This window comes from Cordyceps militaris (genome assembly GCF_000225605.1).
Source record: "Cordyceps militaris CM01 unplaced genomic scaffold CCM_S00001, whole genome shotgun sequence".
In the NCBI taxonomy this organism is placed as follows: Eukaryota; Fungi; Ascomycota; class Sordariomycetes; order Hypocreales; family Cordycipitaceae; genus Cordyceps; species Cordyceps militaris.
In genome coordinates this window covers 3,828,250-3,845,798 of record NW_006271969.1, presented here as the reverse complement: position 1 = coordinate 3,845,798, position 17,549 = coordinate 3,828,250, and the positions used below count along the sequence as shown (strand labels likewise).

The following is a 17,549-nucleotide window of genomic DNA, read 5'->3' as shown; positions in this document are numbered from 1 at the left end:
TATAAATATAGATAAGGTTTTCCCCTAGGTACTCTAGTTTTTCTTTACCTTATAATTAGTAGAGGTATTAGATAGGTTATTTAGCCTAATTAGTATATAAGAATTATTATTATTATTATATTATTATAGAATAGTCTAAAGGGGGTTACTTATAAGGCCTTCCTTATATTCTATAACTATTATATATAGCCTTAGCCTTATTATATATATACTAAAGGTAAGGATTACTAGCTATCTTAATAGCTATTTAATTACTACTATTCTTACTATTTATTATAAAACTAGCTATAGATATTATATAGCCTAGATAGGTATTATACTACCTAATCTAAATATAGTATATAAGGTATATTATTCTATTTCTACTTTATAAGATTTCTTATTATATCCTATTACTTTTATAATACTATTATAAGCTATAAAGCTATAGTATTTAGTATTAATAGTAATAGTAAGTTATAAATTATTAGGTTAAAAGAGTTATATACTATTTAAAACTATACCTACTAGTCTAATTTATAAGCTTATATATCTCTTAATACTTATAGAGTATATATTTTAATATTATAGCTATTATATATATTTATTAAAGTATATTAGGCTTTTACTAGGTCTTTAATAGCTTCTATTATTAGCTTTTATTATCTTTTAATAAAATTAGTATAGATATTCTCTATAAATATATTATAAAGTAGTTACTAGTTTATTATAGTAAGATAGCTATTATACTATTAGGTAGTTTTACTATATAAATAGGTTATTTAAATATTCTTAACTTACTACTTACTATAGCTAATAATATACTATTTAAGTTAATCTATAAATATATAAATATAAATAAAGGTTAGATTCTTATTAACCTTTATAACCTACTTAGTTCCTTATTTATCTTAATATTTAAGGTTAGGATTAAAGAAACTAATATTATTTTTCTAAAGCTTAGTTAGCTTAAGCTTATTAGCTATTATTAATACTATTATAGATATTACTAGTATCTCCTTATAGTAATATACTAGGGTTATTTCTATAATAATAGCTATCTATATTAAGGCTACTAAAGAGAGTATACTAATATCCTATATAGGTAGTAGGGGGTTACTTAGAAGGGGTATACTTCCTATCTAGCTTATTTAATAATAGTTTATTTATAGATTTTCTATTAAGGTTATTTACTATTTAATATCTATCTATATATAATAAGATAAGCTAATTTCTTTAAGTTAGGTAATAAAATTTAAGAAGTTTAGAAAGGATATTAATAAGGGGGTTAAATAGGAATAGGTTTATATTAAGAAGGTACTTAATAGGCTAAATATATAGGCTTAGCTCCCTTCCTTTTACCTTCTCTATATTTACTCTTTAAATAAGCTAATAAGTTAAGTCTATATTACTTATCTTTTTACTTTTTACCTTTCTTACTCTTCTTATTATACTTATTCTCCTCTTTAATATAGCTTAGGTCTTATTAAGAATAGCTCTATATAGGCTTAGTAGATAAGCTATTTTATAAGGATTATATAGTTTCTTATAGGTATATATATATTTATATAAGTTCTTTAGGCTTTTAGAATAGTATATACTATACTTAAGTTAAAGGAAGTCTTTTCTTACTTATCTATTTAGTTTTATATATATATAGTATAGGCTAGCTAGCTTATAATATAGACTAAATAACCTTTATCTATTTCTATATATAGTAGTTTAGTATTTATATATTTATTTATTTATTAAATTACCTTAATTAAACCTTATAGTTCTTCTAGTACCTTAATAAACTTATAAGTACTAGAAAAACTATAGTAGTAGATTCCTTATACTAGTACCTTACTATACTAGGTATAAACCTAGGGCTACCTAGGTAAAAACTAGCCTTTTCTATATACTAATCTACTATTATATAATAATTCCTAGTAGGTTTAATAGTATTTAGTATTTCTTAGTAAGTAGGTTCTTAAGCTACTACCTTAATCTATATTCTTTTATATCTTTTATTAATTATTAACTATTTAGGTATATTAATTTTATTTACCTCTATATATATATCTAAATAGTAAAATAGTTCTTTACTATTAGCACCTTTTATAAGGTTATATATTATAGTATTTATATAGTTTTTAGCCTTACTATACTATAAAGGCTAATTTAGTATAGTAGTTAGTATATACCTCTTTAGCTTTTTACCCCTAACCTACTTTATAGTTACCCTATTTATATCCCCCTTATAAGTTAGTTATAAGGCTAGGCTATACTACTTAACTTTTAGAAAGAAATTATTTAGGGTGCCTCTAGCTAGATTTAAACTAGCGATCTATATACTAACCTATATAGAACTCCCTACTATAGAACCACTATACTATAAAGGTAGTAGTTTAGTATTAATATACTACTTAGCTTATTAAAACTAGTATATTTTAGCTAGTATTTAAGTTAACTAACTTAGCTAGATTTACTTTTATAATACTAGTATTAAGGGGGGGGGGATATAGTTTAGATTAAATTAAGAGGGAGGGGGGTATAGTTTAGTATATTAGCTATAGTTAATTATAGGTATAAAAAAGAAAAAAGAAAAAAAGAAAATAAATATTACTATTAATAAGAGCTTTAAATTTAATAAATTTTAATAGTCTTTAATAATCTTACTAATATTACTACTATTTTATTAGGTATAAGAGTTTTAGTAAGATAATAATATATTCTCTAGCTGCTAAGTAGGTGGCTTATGGCCCTAAGTAGTGCTGTGCACGTGACACTTTCCCTGGCGATGAGCGCACTGTAGCGAGCCACCTATATACCCAGGTAGTAGGTACTAGGTGATAATCGCGAGCACTTGCTGTACTGGGACAGGTTGGAGCCCTCATCATCAGGGCCTTCCTTGCTGTCACAGTCGACAAAGCGCAGATTGGTGGCATGGCAATTAGCAAGTCACATTTCACTCACTGGCAAATAGTAGGCCCAATCTAGTCGCCAAAGGCCACTCCAATCACATCGACAACTACCTAGTTATCGAGGACCGCCCAAGTTCATTGCCACCGCTGGCTCCTCGGTGTCGACGATCTGATAAGAAGCATTCGGCAAGGGCGCATGCCCCTGTCCTGACGCGCAATCCACTTTGGCACCTTTTGGGCACTCAAGTGAGAAATTGCGAGCACGCCTGAGATTTTTCCTTCAAACGCGCATCAATAAGACATACTCCAGCCATGTTACGAGAGCGCAGCTACCCTCGCGATTATCAGATGGGAAAGCACACTCTGCTAAAGAGGGGCAACATAATTTGTACACGGCGACACCAATTAGCCAACCTCTCCTGCCTCTCCAACGTCGTAACGCCGAAGCAGACACTTCCTGCGCCGAGTCCGGCAGCTTCATTGCCGACAACATAGTTATTACCTCCTATTCATTACAAGCGGCCTCCGCGCCCGATTGTAGCATCACAGGGATTACATTCGTTTTTTAGCCTACGGTATTCTTCACATTTAGAAACGCCATCAGAAAGTTATGTAAACCAATGTTTTACCAAAAGGGACACCTATCCACTATGTTGTCTGCACTAAACCATGCTGCTTCCGCGACGACCGTGCTGCGTCTGTCGCAGTTGATATATCATCCCCAGCACACCAGCATCTGGCTCGACAGTATTCGCCGCACTGTTCTCACGGCTCAAGCCTTTAGCCGGCGATGTCTCCCAAACAGATTCACCTAGAATTCCATCACCATCATCGACATCATCTTCGAATTCATCATCCGTCTTGACATGCACCTTTTTCGATAAAGCCTGTCCAGGCTCTTCGGCGATTCTGCTCTCTCCCAGTCTGAGATTTCGAGGTGCGCGCGACTTCGACAACCCTTTGGCGCCACGCCCACCACTAGGGAGATGATGGCGTGGGTCTAACAACATCGATGCCATTGGGGACGGCTGTGTTATTCCTACTAAACCTTTGGAGCTTGCTCTATCACCAGGCGAGTGCGGAAAATCGCGTCGTCCATCGGGTCGCCCAGCTTGAGACGTATGCAGATCCGCCGCCAAAGTCGGCGAGTTGAGACTTGGAAACGCGGGCGGTGGGTGGAACTGGTGCCTCGCCCCGGGAGGGAGATGACCAGGAATTCCTGTTCGTGGATTGATAACGTAGTTGTCCAGAAACCCATAGTATGAGGCTGCCATTTTCCCATGCTTCGTAGTGTAATAATCTTCCCGGACGTCCGGTGCCGGGCCTCGCTTCCCGTCGTTGCCTACTCCCTTTTTGAAATCAAATACGGCAAACGAGCAGACGTACCCGAGTCCGTCGACATGAATCGTAAATTCTCGGAAAAAATCAACTATCTGGTCGCTGCATTTCGGAAGGGCGAACAAGAGGAGCATTGGTGTCGTTATGATCCCCATCACTTCCTCCAGAAAGATCACGACCTTCATTTTATAAAGCTCAGCAAATTCCTTCTTCACTTCGAAGCTATGCAGTCTTCCTTCCCAGTGATCAGGCATATAGTGCGTATATTCGATGACGTTGCGCAGGGCATATTCGGGGTTGAAGACTGCAGTCTCTTCAGACACCATGCCTCGGGTCATAGCCCAGATGGCTCCAAAAATGCCCAGGTAGAACAGCACAGTCCTGTCCTTCGTGATTTCAAAGCCGAGAAACAATTCCGAGTCAAGTATTGTGCACACTGCTAGCACAGCAGTGATTGCGCCTGACATGAATGCTACACTTCTCGCTATATCTTCAGTCATCCTCTTCGGGAATTGATCCACGTATCGCGTTGCGAATGGGAAAGACATATGTAGCCTCTCATAGAAAATGTGCGGCAGCTCATTGAACTCGCGAAATTTCCATTCTGCAAGAGCGGTGTACTTCCTCGCCGCCGCGAGTTTGGGGTCCTTCTGGTACTCCTAATACAAAGGTTAACGAACAGTCAGGTGAGAATCGTAACATCACTCACGTTGTAGTAGGTGAAGAAGTAGACAATTATGACATATGCAAGGACAACTGGCGCGAAGACAAGATTCAGAATTCCGGCAAAAAAGAGCCTCTGTTTCAATTTCTCGCTCAAAATTCTTCGACGGTCGGCCCGAAGGAAATCTTGCTGCACTTGCCCGAGTTCATTGAAGGCCATGTCGAGGATGCCATAATGAAGGTACCACTCCATCGTCTTGGAAAACAGCTGCCTTCCTTGTAGAAACGGAATCGGTAGAGAGAGGTTTAACACGTCTTTGTTGATCATGGCAATGAGATAATTCTCTTTCCGCATGAGTCTGTTTGCAATATCATGAGCATCCAGTCTCTCCTTCGATTGGCTACCCATGAAGCGTCGCAGCCTTGCCGGTATATTTGTTGCCGTCTTGGGATTTTCTTCTCTCAGAGCCATGATCCTAGCCACGATATCTTGCCAGGACACAGTCTGCATGTCTTGTTCTGGAATTTCCAAAAGGCAGATATAGAACTCTCGTATCTGTACCAGGCGGCGTATTTCTAAGAAATACTGGACGCATTTCCAAATGAAGAAGAACGAGTATAGCCATATTCCGAGATTCCAGAAACCCGACATTTTTCGAGTGCATTGTGGAATGATAACTTGTTCCAAAGACTTGCTCGTTGACACCTTGCCATAGTCGACGCACTGGGTGAGAAATGTGAGAAGAATCGCGACAAACAGTGTTTCCCTGCAAGAGCGAATTAGTTACCAGTGAAGTGATGCAAGACTGCAAGCATGTCCTTACAGGAGCCAGAGTGCGTTTGAGCAAAGAATACACCACATGCCTCCCCCTTCGTAGTAGTCGTACACATCTCTCATGAAGCTGTCTAAGCTAGACGTATTTACCCATCTCCACAGAGCGCGTTCTCGCCTACTCCCAAGCCAAGTACCTGCCATCATGGAACGAGGCTGAAAGCTTGTATTAGCATCGTCCCGGTACAATCGCTGCTGTCGCTTGACTGTTTCCCATTGGGCTCTGCCCATCTCGGGCGATGGTGTTCTCCAAGATGTCGGCGCTGTCTGACCCTGGGCAGTCGTTCCCGCCATGGCATCCAGCCGCTGGACTGGTTCAGAGTTGTTCTCAACTAAAAGAGAAGCTGGAACATCTTCATCCAGGTCATCATCGTCGGCTGCCCAGGCAGTAAGAGCTTGTTTCCTCTTGAACTGGCGCTTGGAAGAAGGTGAGCCATTCTTCGGGCCGCGTCCGTCCATCGCGCTTCTCACAGTGAAACGACTTTCTCCTGTATTTACATTATCCACCTGCATATTTCTGAAATCATGTGTCAGGTTTTCATCGTCGAGGGCTCGCAGTCCCGCGTCTTCGAAGTCCGGAAGGTCATCATCTGGGGATCGAAGCTGTTCGTAGAACGATTTGGTGACATTTCGAGCTGAGGCGTCCATTTCGAGAGAGGATATTGTGTTGCCACGATATAGACTAGATGAGTGATAGTATCCGATTCTCAAAGCAAAAGGTCGGCCAAACCATCCGGTGATGGCTGCCAGTCGCGAAACAAGCTCCAGCAACGAGCATTCGAGAAATAGCTTGAAGTCAGCATGTGTAGGCGCTCACTCGCTTTGGTCACTATCACTTGATCATTCTAGCAACAAATCGATGGTTGTTTAAGACGCGAGATCAATGTCCAAGCCCGATGTTGCTGAGAAGGGTGACGAACGTCAGGTGCTTTGTTGGAAAGCACCCTCCCTTCCTAGGTAGGTAGTTTAGGTACCTAGGTACCTGTTGCCTGCCAACCTGCTTACCTGCCTGCCAACCTCATGTGCGCCAATGTGCAAGCAGGTCACGGGATCAACCAGAAAAAGCCTAGGTACTTCTATTTACGCGAATCTCACCTAAAATCATATACCTCGTCAATTCTGTAGTCATGTGGACAGTCCGGCTAGCAAAAAGAGTCGGTCCGGCTACCAGGTCTCTCCCCTGTTAACAAACAGGCCTCACTCGCGTAGGTAGGTACTACTAACCAGCGCACATTTGCACATTTTAACCGCCTGATTCTAGGTACCTAGTGAGTTAGGTTCCCACCTTTTCACTGTTTAATTTCTAGATGCTAACAGAACGGGCGCTGGCAAACAACGCAAATGGAGCCGTCGAAGTCTGCCTTTTGCGCCCTTATTACCTCGCTCGCGTGAGGATCAGCCCCGCACTTGCAGTTGGTACGTTTGTGAACCAAAAAGCCACCTCACCAAACTAACTGGTCAGAGTCGTGGGGCACTGGCGCACACCAGAAGTCGCATTTCACCAGCCGAAGCATTTCTCATTGAAAATTTAGCGCCGAGATTGTGATTCTGTTTCCTACTGCCCACTGCAGCATCATGTCACAGGCTGCGCCTTCAGGAATGAGCAACCGCAGCGAGCACCGAAGAGCAGGAGATGCACAGGGTCAGTCGGCCGTAACGAACAAGGGAACAAATCCTCTAGCCACCAAAGTATCAGCTGTCTTGTCTACGTCATACTCTGATGCAGAATTTCGTGGCACATTGGCTCTGATAGATCAACGCGGCATAAGAAACGATGGGAAAACACGGCGAAGACTCCGATTAGAACTGCAAAAAGATGTCATTGAGAAGAATGGCCGGATATTGGATGATTTTAGTACTGTATCAGAGGCAAGTCGAGCAGAATCATGTGGTATTCCGCTACTAACCGACACAGCAATTGAGACGTATCAAAACGATACTTGATAAACTCAATACCGATTATTCCGAGATGAAGCGCATGGTAGCTGCAGCACACAGCGAAATGGAGCCGTCACTTGCAGAAGCATCGGCTCTGCTTGAGAAGCGAAGAAACACTGAAAGGCGACGGCACCTGCTACAAGCTCTACGTGATCGATTCGTTTTATCCGAAGATGAAGAATTGGCGCTTACCTCAACTGTCGAGCCTGTAAATGATGCTTTCTTTGCCGCCCTTGCGAAGGCCAAAAAGATCACTCAAGATTGTGAAGTACTCCTCGGTTTTGAAAGGCAGACCTTGGCTTCTGAGATTATGGAGAAGGCATCACAGAATATTGGATTTGCCTACCAAAAGCTGTACAAGTGGGTTCAGCGAGAATTCAAGATCCTTGATCTCGAAAACCCCCAAATGAACGCTACCATGAGAAAGTCTCTCACAGTGTTGGCCGCCCGACCCTCGTTGTTTCAAAATTGCCTCGACTTCTTTGCAGACGCAAGACAGCATATCTTGTCTGGCTCGTTCTTTAATGCTCTGACTGGGGATAGCGCCAGTGAAGGTTCTGCTGCTGTCAAACCGATCGACATGATTGCACATGATCCTCTCCGCTATGTCGGCGATATGCTAGCATGGATTCACTCGGCCGCAGTCAGCGAAAGAGAAGTTCTGGAAGTTCTTTTTATTGCCGACGGCGAGGAAATCGTCAAAGGTATCAACAGCGGCCGAGACGCTGAGTTGTGGCGCATCATTTCGGATGGTGAAGACGAGGAATTCAACACATTAAATGCATTAAACAACCTAACCGACAGAGACGTGTCTGGCGCAGCTCGTATACTTCGACAACGAGTAGAGCAAGTCATCCAAGCTAACGAGGATCCGATCTTGGCATACAAGCTAGCAAATCTTCTCAAATTCTACGGCATCATGCTCCTCAAATTACTCGGACCAGACTGCCGTCTTCTAGACTCCGTTCACAGCATGGAAAAGGAGGCCATGAGACAATTTAGGGCTTTACTCCGAGAACACATTTCTGCTGTTCGAGCCGAACCCCAAACTATTCCCTCTGATCTAAGCCCGCCAGTGTTCCTGCAGGATGCCCTCAAGCAGGTTCAAGTCATGCTGAGCACCTACGAAACATCTCTGTCAAGTACTGAGAGCGGGGAAGCCGGGCTCGAAGAAGTCCTGACTGAGGCGATAGACCCCTTTATTCTCGACAGTGAAGCTTTAGCAAGGTCTTTGCCACTCCCACGCAGTTCTATATACCTGATCAACTGTCGCCTGGCTGTTTCGAATTATTTCAAGCAAAGCAACTTGACGAGCAAACGGGGAGAGCAGATCAGAACATCCATCAATGGAGAGGCAGCAGTCCTTACAGACTCTCAATTGGATTTCTTCCATCAAGGTTCAGGCCTGTCTGATGTAATAGCGACGATAAAGCAACGCGGACATTATGACGTCGACTTCATTACAGCCAGCAAGCTTTCTGCTTCGAGCAGTGAATTGGATCACTTTCTGCCATCAGCATATATTGATGCACTGGAGCGTCTCGGCGAGCTGCAGGACTTGGGTATTGCGCGAAAAATAACAGATGAAGCTGCTGAGCGCTTTTGCACAGACTTTGAGCTACTGGAGAAGTATATTGACGGACTGTGTGCAAGCCAGGGGGACAGCGATGGAAATGGCAGTTTCCGAGCCGTGTTCCCGCGCACAGCAAGTGAGATTCGGGTATTGCTGTCGTAGTCCAGATGGGCATGGTCATATGGACAGCTCCCAGCCATCACGTAATTATTAGCGTACGTACCTAGAGAGGTAGTTGTACCTTCAGAGAAGGGCTGTCCAGGAACCCATGATGACGCCCGAGACATATTTCTTAGAAATTATGAGAGAATGCCTACTTAAAAACAACAATCGACTTGGATAATTTTATGAGCTACGTCCTTGTGTGACGTGTCCCTACTTGTTCGAGGTTCGAGATCCTTCCCATCACTATTCTTTATTAAGAGTTTAAGAAAATGGTCAGTCTGCCCCGCTACCTGTTACCTACCTTGTCAATTAGAACTGATAGTTACCAGATGCTAGGTCAACCCGAACGCAGTTTTGCAGTGTATTGACTACCTACAAATTACAAGTGACTGGTTGCACCAAGCCCTTACGTCACCAGCCAGACTACCTACCCACCTAGCGCACAAGCACGGGACGTGCCTGGGCACAACAAGAAACGAATCCGGGTCGGGTAGGTTTAGGTTTTGACAACACTCTCCGCGGCACCAGGACTGGCTCCCAATACCACGATCCGGCATTCTTCTTCAAAGCTACCATCGCGCAACCCTCGCCAGCCCGGAGCATAGCCAACGCTCATATCGACTACTATGTGCATAACACCTTTGCAATGTTGCGCAACCGAGTATTTACCGCTCTGCAGAAGACGTACGATGAAAGCTACTTGAGCTGCTCCACAGCAGTCTACTACGAGAGTCAGGTAATTTTGTGTACGAATTTACATGCTAGAAGAAAGCTGATTTTTCGCGCTGCAGGGAGACGAAACCGAGGCTCTGAGGCACTGGCGCAATGCCATCGCCCTAATATACGAACATAACGCAACCAAAGCGATTCCAGGCTATGGACCTCAGACTGATACCGAGAAGGCGCTTGTCGATGCTTTGAAGGAATTAGAACTCCAATGCAAGGAGAGGCTCGATCTTTTGGAGGCGCTAAAGGCGTCCAGGGAAGACGAAACCAGCTCTGATACGGGCGGCAAAACTTCCAAAACGCCCAGCCCATTTGATTCACCCACACGATCAAAGGGCTCGATCGGAAGTGGTACAATCCCCGCGGTTACATACTCTCAACTATCACGTCCTGTTCTTCCGCCACGGCCACCGCTACCCATTCGCACATTGTCGGAGATCCCGCAGTCTGGAGAAAGCTCACATGCCAGCGATGCCATATTTCACACCCGGTCCGGTTCTAGACCACCAGCTCTGAGCGTGCCGCCAAAATCCGATCGAGCATATCGATCACCCAGCCCCGAAAAACACACAATGCGCACGACCCTTCGCTCTTCCAAATTTGGCGAAAAGGGGTCAGCACCTTCACGGAAATCAGCGCGGCCGGTAGCTGAGGGGTCAAGCAAGGCGGCAACCCTAGCCTGGAGCGCTCTTGGATCGCGAGAGCGTCTTCAGCGCACACCGCCTGCTGAGAACATGTCTTCGACATCCACGAACAACTCTAAAAAGGTCGCAGAGCATCTTTTCAAAAAAAGATCAACGTCGACACAATGGGACAGCCACTCCAGAAGACTCGTTCAGCCAAAGGATATAGATGGTAGTACAAATGGTCAATCGACCGGCGCGCGGCACTCTGACGAATACCCGTACACGAACCCATCTTTCCTATCTGTGAGCGCAGCGTCTAGTGCACTTAGCTCAACAGCCCAGCTGGAATCGCAACCAACGGAAAGTACTTCAGCTCGTCTGGAGCGTCACCAGCCTTCTCGTCCTTTAGTCAGGCAGCAGAAACAGGAGCATTTTAACGGATCGAGAACGGCAGATGAGTCTGGAGAGTGGTCAGACAGACGCAGCGCATCTGGTGCTCCGATGCGAAGAAAAGTAGTGACAAGACAACCCGGTGCCAGTGCAGCAACGCAAAGCACGATCAAACCGGAACAAACAACCCGACATCGCCGGCGGGATCGACCCAAGACGAGGCATGCATCTGTATCCAGTATTTCGGGGGATGATGCAGAAGGTCACAATGTGAAATCAAACAATAACACCTCTGCCAATCGTGGCATTGCCCTGCGTCCAGGTGCTACTACTAATAACTCGAGACCTTCAAAACGCAATGAAGACAAAAAGAAACCAGTGGAGGTTGACAACTCAAGCGAAACGTCGGAAGAAACCGAGGAGAGCATCGCCGAGAAGGCATGGAAAAGGAAGAAGGCATCAATTTTAAGAAATCTTCCCCTTGGTGTCGACGAGGGCGCAGCCAAGCAGATTCTGAATGACATTGTCATTAAAGGCGATGAAGTACGTTGGGGCGACATTGCCGGGCTCGAAATTGCAAAGAACGCGCTGAGAGAGACTGTCGTTTACCCATTCCTGCGTCCTGATCTGTTCATGGGTCTACGAGAACCAGCTCGAGGTATGCTTCTATTTGGGCCGCCAGGAACAGGTAAAACTATGCTGGCCAGGGCGGTGGCTACCGAATCGCGATCTACATTTTTCTCCATTTCAGCAAGCAGTTTAACGAGCAAGTATTTGGGAGAGTCAGAGAAGCTGGTTCGAGCTTTATTTGGTCTAGCACGCTCTCTGGCGCCAAGTATCATCTTCGTGGATGAAATCGACTCTCTCCTTTCCCAACGGTCCGGCTCGGGTGAGCACGAGGCGACCCGTCGCATTAAGACTGAATTTCTTATTCAGTGGAGCGACCTTCAAAGAGCCGCAGCTGGACGTGAAACGACAGAGCGGGACAAAGAGCGCGGTGATGCAAACCGTGTACTCGTCTTGGCTGCAACTAACTTGCCATGGGCTATTGATGAGGCGGCGAGGCGGCGCTTCGTCAGGAGACAATACATCCCCTTGCCGGAGCCAACTACAAGAGAAACACAAATACGCACACTCTTAGGCCAACAGAAACATAGCCTGTCACCTGGCGACGTCCAGAGATTGGTGGGCCTGACTAATGGTAAGTTACGTGCCGTACCTCTCGTAGGGAATACCGCGAGCGTCTATCTCTAACAACAGTAGGTTTCTCCGGGTCAGACATCACAGCACTGGCAAAGGATGCGGCAATGGGGCCACTAAGGTCTCTCGGCGAGGCCTTGCTCCATATGACCATGGACGAAATTCGGCCGATTGGCCTGGTAGACTTCGAAGCAAGTCTCGGTACTATTAGACCTAGTGTAAGCAAGTCCGGTTTAAAAGAGTATGAGGATTGGGCACAGGAGTTTGGGGAGCGCGGCGGCTAGGCAGCTGGGACACTGTCAGCGGTTGGGATGTATCAGATGTACAAGGTTAAGAGTGATTAAATATATATTGATTCGATCAATAGTGGTCTTTTTTTCATTGGTCGCCGCAGCCGAGTTGATTATCCATTTACATGTTAATACGGCCTCAGCTTTCCTCTGTGAGTATATCTGTAGTCTAATCAATGTACAAAAGCCTGGGAGTCCAGAGAGATGATTCGCTAACCCCGGCGAAAACCGTAATACGAATGTAAGCAGAGCATATCCTCCCATAATCATACATGATGCAGCGATAATGTGTATTCGACGCCGCTCTTCCCTCAAAGCGACGATCTGACTCCTATCATGGACCGAACTTCACCATAAGCTGTTCCCATGCTGTGCGCTTCACTTCGCGCTCATCTGCAGCAACTTTTTTCTGGGATAGGCGCTGTTCATGTTCGGATTGCCTTCTTAAGGATTTTCGGTCATCCTTGGCATTCTTCTTGGTCTCCCTTTCCGCTATGATTTCATTCAATGATGGGACCACAGGTCTACTTTCGATCGGTTCTCCAAACGGAGCAATGATTTGTTTCACCACGTGCCGCTTATGCCGCGATGTTGGCCAGCCTGGTGCAATTGCGACGACATCGCCAGTTCGGAGCGAAGAATTTGGATCATGAACGAGGTAATGCTTGGGGTCGGCGTAGAACTGCAACAGTCGAGAAAAGCACGTTAATCAAATATCACCATCCAGTCATGTATGTGACAATTTACGCACCTTGTTGACAATTTTATTCCACTTTTGCCCTGCGACTCTGACCTTGACGGTCTTCTGCATCAAACCTGCGGAAACCACAACGCCATGCAGCTCATGGGTGACCCGGCGCGCAGCCTTGGACACTTGCGATGACATATCAAGGGCCAACTGCAGATTTTATGCCGAAAAAAGTGCGAGGCTATTGCTTGACAACGGAAGAATCTGAGCTGCTGCAACACACCCTCAACACACCCTGGAATTGGGTTGGCTGGGGAAAATAATATATTGGCCAATCACAGTCTACTGTAGAACAGTAATTCTTAGTCAGCACCCCACGTCAAGCGCTCCAGTACTAGTGGAACGGCACGTAGCTCCGTCAACTATTTTCTTCCTAGAAGTTGGCCAGCATCACTACCAATCTCAATTATTGAGGTCGCCTAACAGCACTTCAAAATTACAGCATTATCTTTTCTATTCGGAGATATGTCGTCCCCGGATCGCCGAGCAGGCTCAAAGCGGCCTAGTATGAGCCAATTGCTACTTGATTTTTACATGACGCCCTATGGAGTCAAAATACTAACTTGTGCTCCAAAATTTCTAGGAACGCAATCGCTACCGCCGCCGAAACTTCCCCAATTAGTCGCGGAACAAAGTACGCCTATTCCGCCAACGGACAAGGATTCGCAAAGACTTATCGTTGTGTTGTCCAACGCCAGTCTCGAGACCTACAAAGCGTCACACAGTACCACCAGTCGCACTGGTATACACCGAGAGGAAAAATACTCGCTGTTAAACAGTGATGAACATATCGGGGTTATGCGTAAAATGAACCGCGACATTAGCGATGCTCGCCCTGATATTACTCATCAGGTTAGCATGGCTCTCAGAAAGTCAAGATGGTGCTAACACTGAATGAAACAGTGCCTTCTCACCTTGTTGGATTCACCTATAAACAAAGCCGGGAAGCTACAAATCTACATTCATACTGCCAAGGGTGTTCTCATCGAGGTTTCTCCCTCGGTACGAATTCCTCGTACATTCAAGAGATTTGCCGGTCTCATGGTGCAACTGCTGCACCGTCTGTCGATTCGGTCCACGAACTCAAATGAAAAACTCCTGAGAGTGATTCAAAACCCTATTACTGATCACCTGCCACCAAATTGCCGAAAAGTCACGTTGAGTTTCGATTCGTCGCTAGTTCGTGTACGCGAATACGTTGAATCGGTTGGCTCCAAGGAGAGTATCTGCGTATTCGTCGGAGCTATGGCCAAAGGGGCGGACACATTCGCTGACTCTATGGTTGACGAAAAAATTTCCATCAGCAACTATTCACTTTCTGCCAGCGTAGCCTGTAGCAAATTTTGCCATGCTGCTGAAGACGCTTGGGATATCCTCTAGTCCGCTCCGCTCATCTTCAAGCCCTTGGCTTCCTCGTTGGGGAAATTTGCTCGGGTTCGCACAAAAGTGACACAAAGGCTGCTGTTGGGCTGATCATCGAACAACGCGAGCAGATTGAGGGCTCTGGTTCCTGATGCGCCCCCCAATAATCACAAGATAAACAGGGAAAGCACTGGGCTCTACCTGCCGGTCTGCTTGCCGGCCTGCATACCCCGTTTTCCAACTCGTTAGGTGTGCACAGGATGTGACCTGGACAGTACCCAACCTTGTTTCCTTTGGACATACGAACGGCAGAGAACTCAGGCCATGTCATAGGCACATGTAGCCAGGACCCGACCATGGCTGGTTGACCACAACATCCTTGGGCATGAATTCAGTCGTTAGCCATCGGAGTTAAAGTTCTTACTAGCCACATTGGCACTTCATCTCAGTGGTGGCGACAGTGGATGACAAGTGACTGGCCGTCTACACTGGGCACGACTGTTATGCAACAGCCACCTGGGCCATGGCTGAAGCAGCCCAAGTCAGTTTTCGTTGGAGTAGCTAGCATAGTGTACCAATGGCATGACAAACTCCCAATATACTTGCCACGTCGATATGGCCTACTTCTTTGAAGCTTTGCAACCAGCTGCCGTGCACATGTCCACTACTCACATGAGACTGCATATGCACGTTTGGTTGGGCGCCGACGGCTGCAAAACTGCCCAAAAATAGACCCATTTTACCTATCAACTGGACCACAACATCTCACATCCTTCGGAATCCATCTTCCCTGGCAACTCGTTAGGCATACACACATGAATCACTCCGCTTTTTTATGCAGCTGAGAAGTGTAACTTGGGTGATCGGTGAGGTAGAGAAACTACCTATCCTATGCTTGTTGAAAACAATAAATATTCGTGCACCTTTAACAACAGGAGCATCACCACCACTGCCTTCTACCACCATTCTCTCGCACGGTAGTCGTACATGCAAGCAACATGCCGCTCCCGTGTATCGAAGTGTCACAATTAGCGCCGTCGACCTCTTTCTACGCCGCTGTCCTTCAGCCTCTTGGTATTCGCTATTTGACGTCGGAAAGTGTAGCGTCCGGTCCTGATTTTGCAACCTTTGGTTGCTGTCAGGGTCCTGTTTTACATCTCCGCCAGATTGCACAGCCGACCGCGCTGCGACTATCGTCAATTCGACTCAGCGCTCCATCCCCTGCGGCGATCCTGGCCTTCCATAGGCAAGGCATGGAGGCAAATCCAGGGTCCATCTTCACTGCCAACAGTCCTGTCAATCACTCAGCGATATTCGATCCTGACGGTAACATGATGCAAGCTGTCTGCACTGGACATGTTTGCCGGCCTGACATGATCACTGGCCAGTATGCTCTCGTATTAAATCCGCAACAAGAGACACCCCTGTGCCACATCCTCGATCGGAATAGTAGCACACCTGAGCCCTCTACCGCTCCGGTCGTCGAAAGGGGTGGCAGTACGAATGATGCGTCCGAAAACCGGAATTCGCCTGAAGGAGTTGATTCTATTCAGAGAGAGACCGGAAAAGCCAGTACCCCAAACAGTGGCATGTCTACCGTTCTGAGTGCCCTCATAGGGGTGGCCGCCGGCGCAGCGGCTGGTGCAGCCATCACATATGGTGTCATGTCGGCTAAAACACCTCAGTTGGTTCCAACCCAGATGATAGCGAGACAAGGGTCTCTCGCCAACGATACCAATAGCATATCGCCCGAGTTGGTTGATCGAGATCCGCAAACCCCAATTCCACTGAGATCGCATCGAATTACATTTCAAGAAGATCAACCATCAACGGTGAGGAAGCCACCAACTCTGCCGCCGGCATCAACTTGTCCACCGGCATCTATTCGCCCGCCGGCTTCAGTTCGTCCGCCAGCCTCAACTTGTCCGCCAGCTTCAGTTCGTCCGCCAGCATCAACTTGTCCGCCAGCGTCAGTTCGCCCGCCAGCATCAGTTCGCCCGCCCACGTCCGTTCACGAAAGCAATGTCCTCCAAACCCGCAGCAACGATACTGGAGATGGTCAAGAAGACAAAGGAAAGGAGCTAGTCAAAATTTCCAGCGATGCAGGGCTTCCTCCCTCGAAACCGAGTTCCACCGTATCAACTCGACAGCTTACGCTTCCACCACCAGCCAGCCCGTCTTCGGAGACACAGACAAGTGTCGCTAAGGGTCCATCACCTAGGAAAGACCACGAGACAGTCGTTTCAGCCCATTCGCGAGTTCCCTCCTCGTCTACTACCCCTGCTCAAGTGTCAACAAGAAGCAGCGAACTCTTAACGACGGTAGCTTCTTCAGTGTCAAAACGTGCTCCTAGAGATGCACCAAGTAAACACGATTTTCATCTAAGAAGCATCGATAACAAATCTTCCGTCTCCGAACGGTTACCAGAGCCACGGTCAAGGGGGGTGCCCTCCCCCCAGCCACGTTCTATAACCGAAGTGTCGCAACGCTCCTCCAGCTCTGCTCCGGGTCGATCTGACATGAGCGAAGTTTCGGAGGCACGAGGCCATGCATCCGGTAGGAAGTCGGATGTATCCGCCTCTCGCCACCACAACAGCGACGATAAACGCAGTCATGTCTCAGCAAAGAATATACCACTCCCCGAGAGTCGGTGTACGAGCGAGTTCTTCGACACAGAGAGCCATACCTCTGACAAGACGGTATCCGCTATCCGCCATCACAACAGCGATGATAAGCGCAGTCACGTCTCCGCAAAGAATATCCCACTTCCCGAAAGTCGGTGTACGAGCGAATTCTTTGACACACAAAGCCAT

At 46.0% G+C, this 17,549-nt stretch overlaps 5 protein-coding genes across 5 annotated transcripts in view; 3 read left to right on the top strand and 2 right to left on the bottom strand.

The window, feature by feature from the left end:
• Positions 1-3,547: 3,547 nt before the first annotated feature.
• CCM_01215 (Autophagy-related protein 9) lies at positions 3,548-6,366 on the bottom strand (the record flags this gene model as incomplete). Its single annotated transcript, XM_006666372.1, has 4 exons — positions 3,548-3,885; positions 3,934-4,882; positions 4,933-5,653; positions 5,711-6,366. The coding sequence occupies 4 exons, from the start codon at positions 6,364-6,366 to the stop codon at positions 3,548-3,550; spliced, it is 2,664 nt and encodes an 887-aa protein (XP_006666435.1).
• A 235-nt stretch (positions 6,367-6,601) lies between these two features.
• Positions 6,602-12,620, top strand: CCM_01214 (ATPase, AAA-type, core; the record flags this gene model as incomplete). Its single annotated transcript, XM_006666371.1, has 7 exons — positions 6,602-6,643; positions 6,697-6,788; positions 7,251-7,587; positions 7,634-9,376; positions 9,834-10,130; positions 10,186-12,337; positions 12,415-12,620. 7 exons carry the CDS (start codon positions 6,602-6,604, stop codon positions 12,618-12,620), a joined length of 4,869 nt encoding a protein of 1,622 aa, XP_006666434.1.
• A 340-nt stretch (positions 12,621-12,960) lies between these two features.
• Positions 12,961-13,512, bottom strand: CCM_01213 (ribosomal protein S17; the record flags this gene model as incomplete). The annotated part of the gene is made up of 2 exons (XM_006666370.1): positions 12,961-13,308; positions 13,378-13,512. The coding sequence occupies 2 exons, from the start codon at positions 13,510-13,512 to the stop codon at positions 12,961-12,963; spliced, it is 483 nt and encodes a 160-aa protein (XP_006666433.1).
• A 327-nt stretch (positions 13,513-13,839) lies between these two features.
• CCM_01212 (nucleolar essential protein 1) lies at positions 13,840-14,888 on the top strand (the record flags this gene model as incomplete). Its single annotated transcript, XM_006666369.1, has 4 exons — positions 13,840-13,879; positions 13,958-14,226; positions 14,278-14,707; positions 14,755-14,888. 4 exons carry the CDS (start codon positions 13,840-13,842, stop codon positions 14,886-14,888), a joined length of 873 nt encoding a protein of 290 aa, XP_006666432.1.
• An 846-nt stretch (positions 14,889-15,734) lies between these two features.
• The window catches only part of CCM_01211 (uncharacterized protein), a gene marked incomplete at both ends in the record, with an annotated part of 3,098 nt that continues 1,283 nt past the window's right edge, over positions 15,735-17,549 (top strand). The window contains one exon of the mRNA XM_006666368.1: positions 15,735-17,511. Coding sequence (XP_006666431.1) covers positions 15,735-17,511 — 1,777 coding nt within the window. The remainder of the gene's footprint in view (positions 17,512-17,549) is intronic.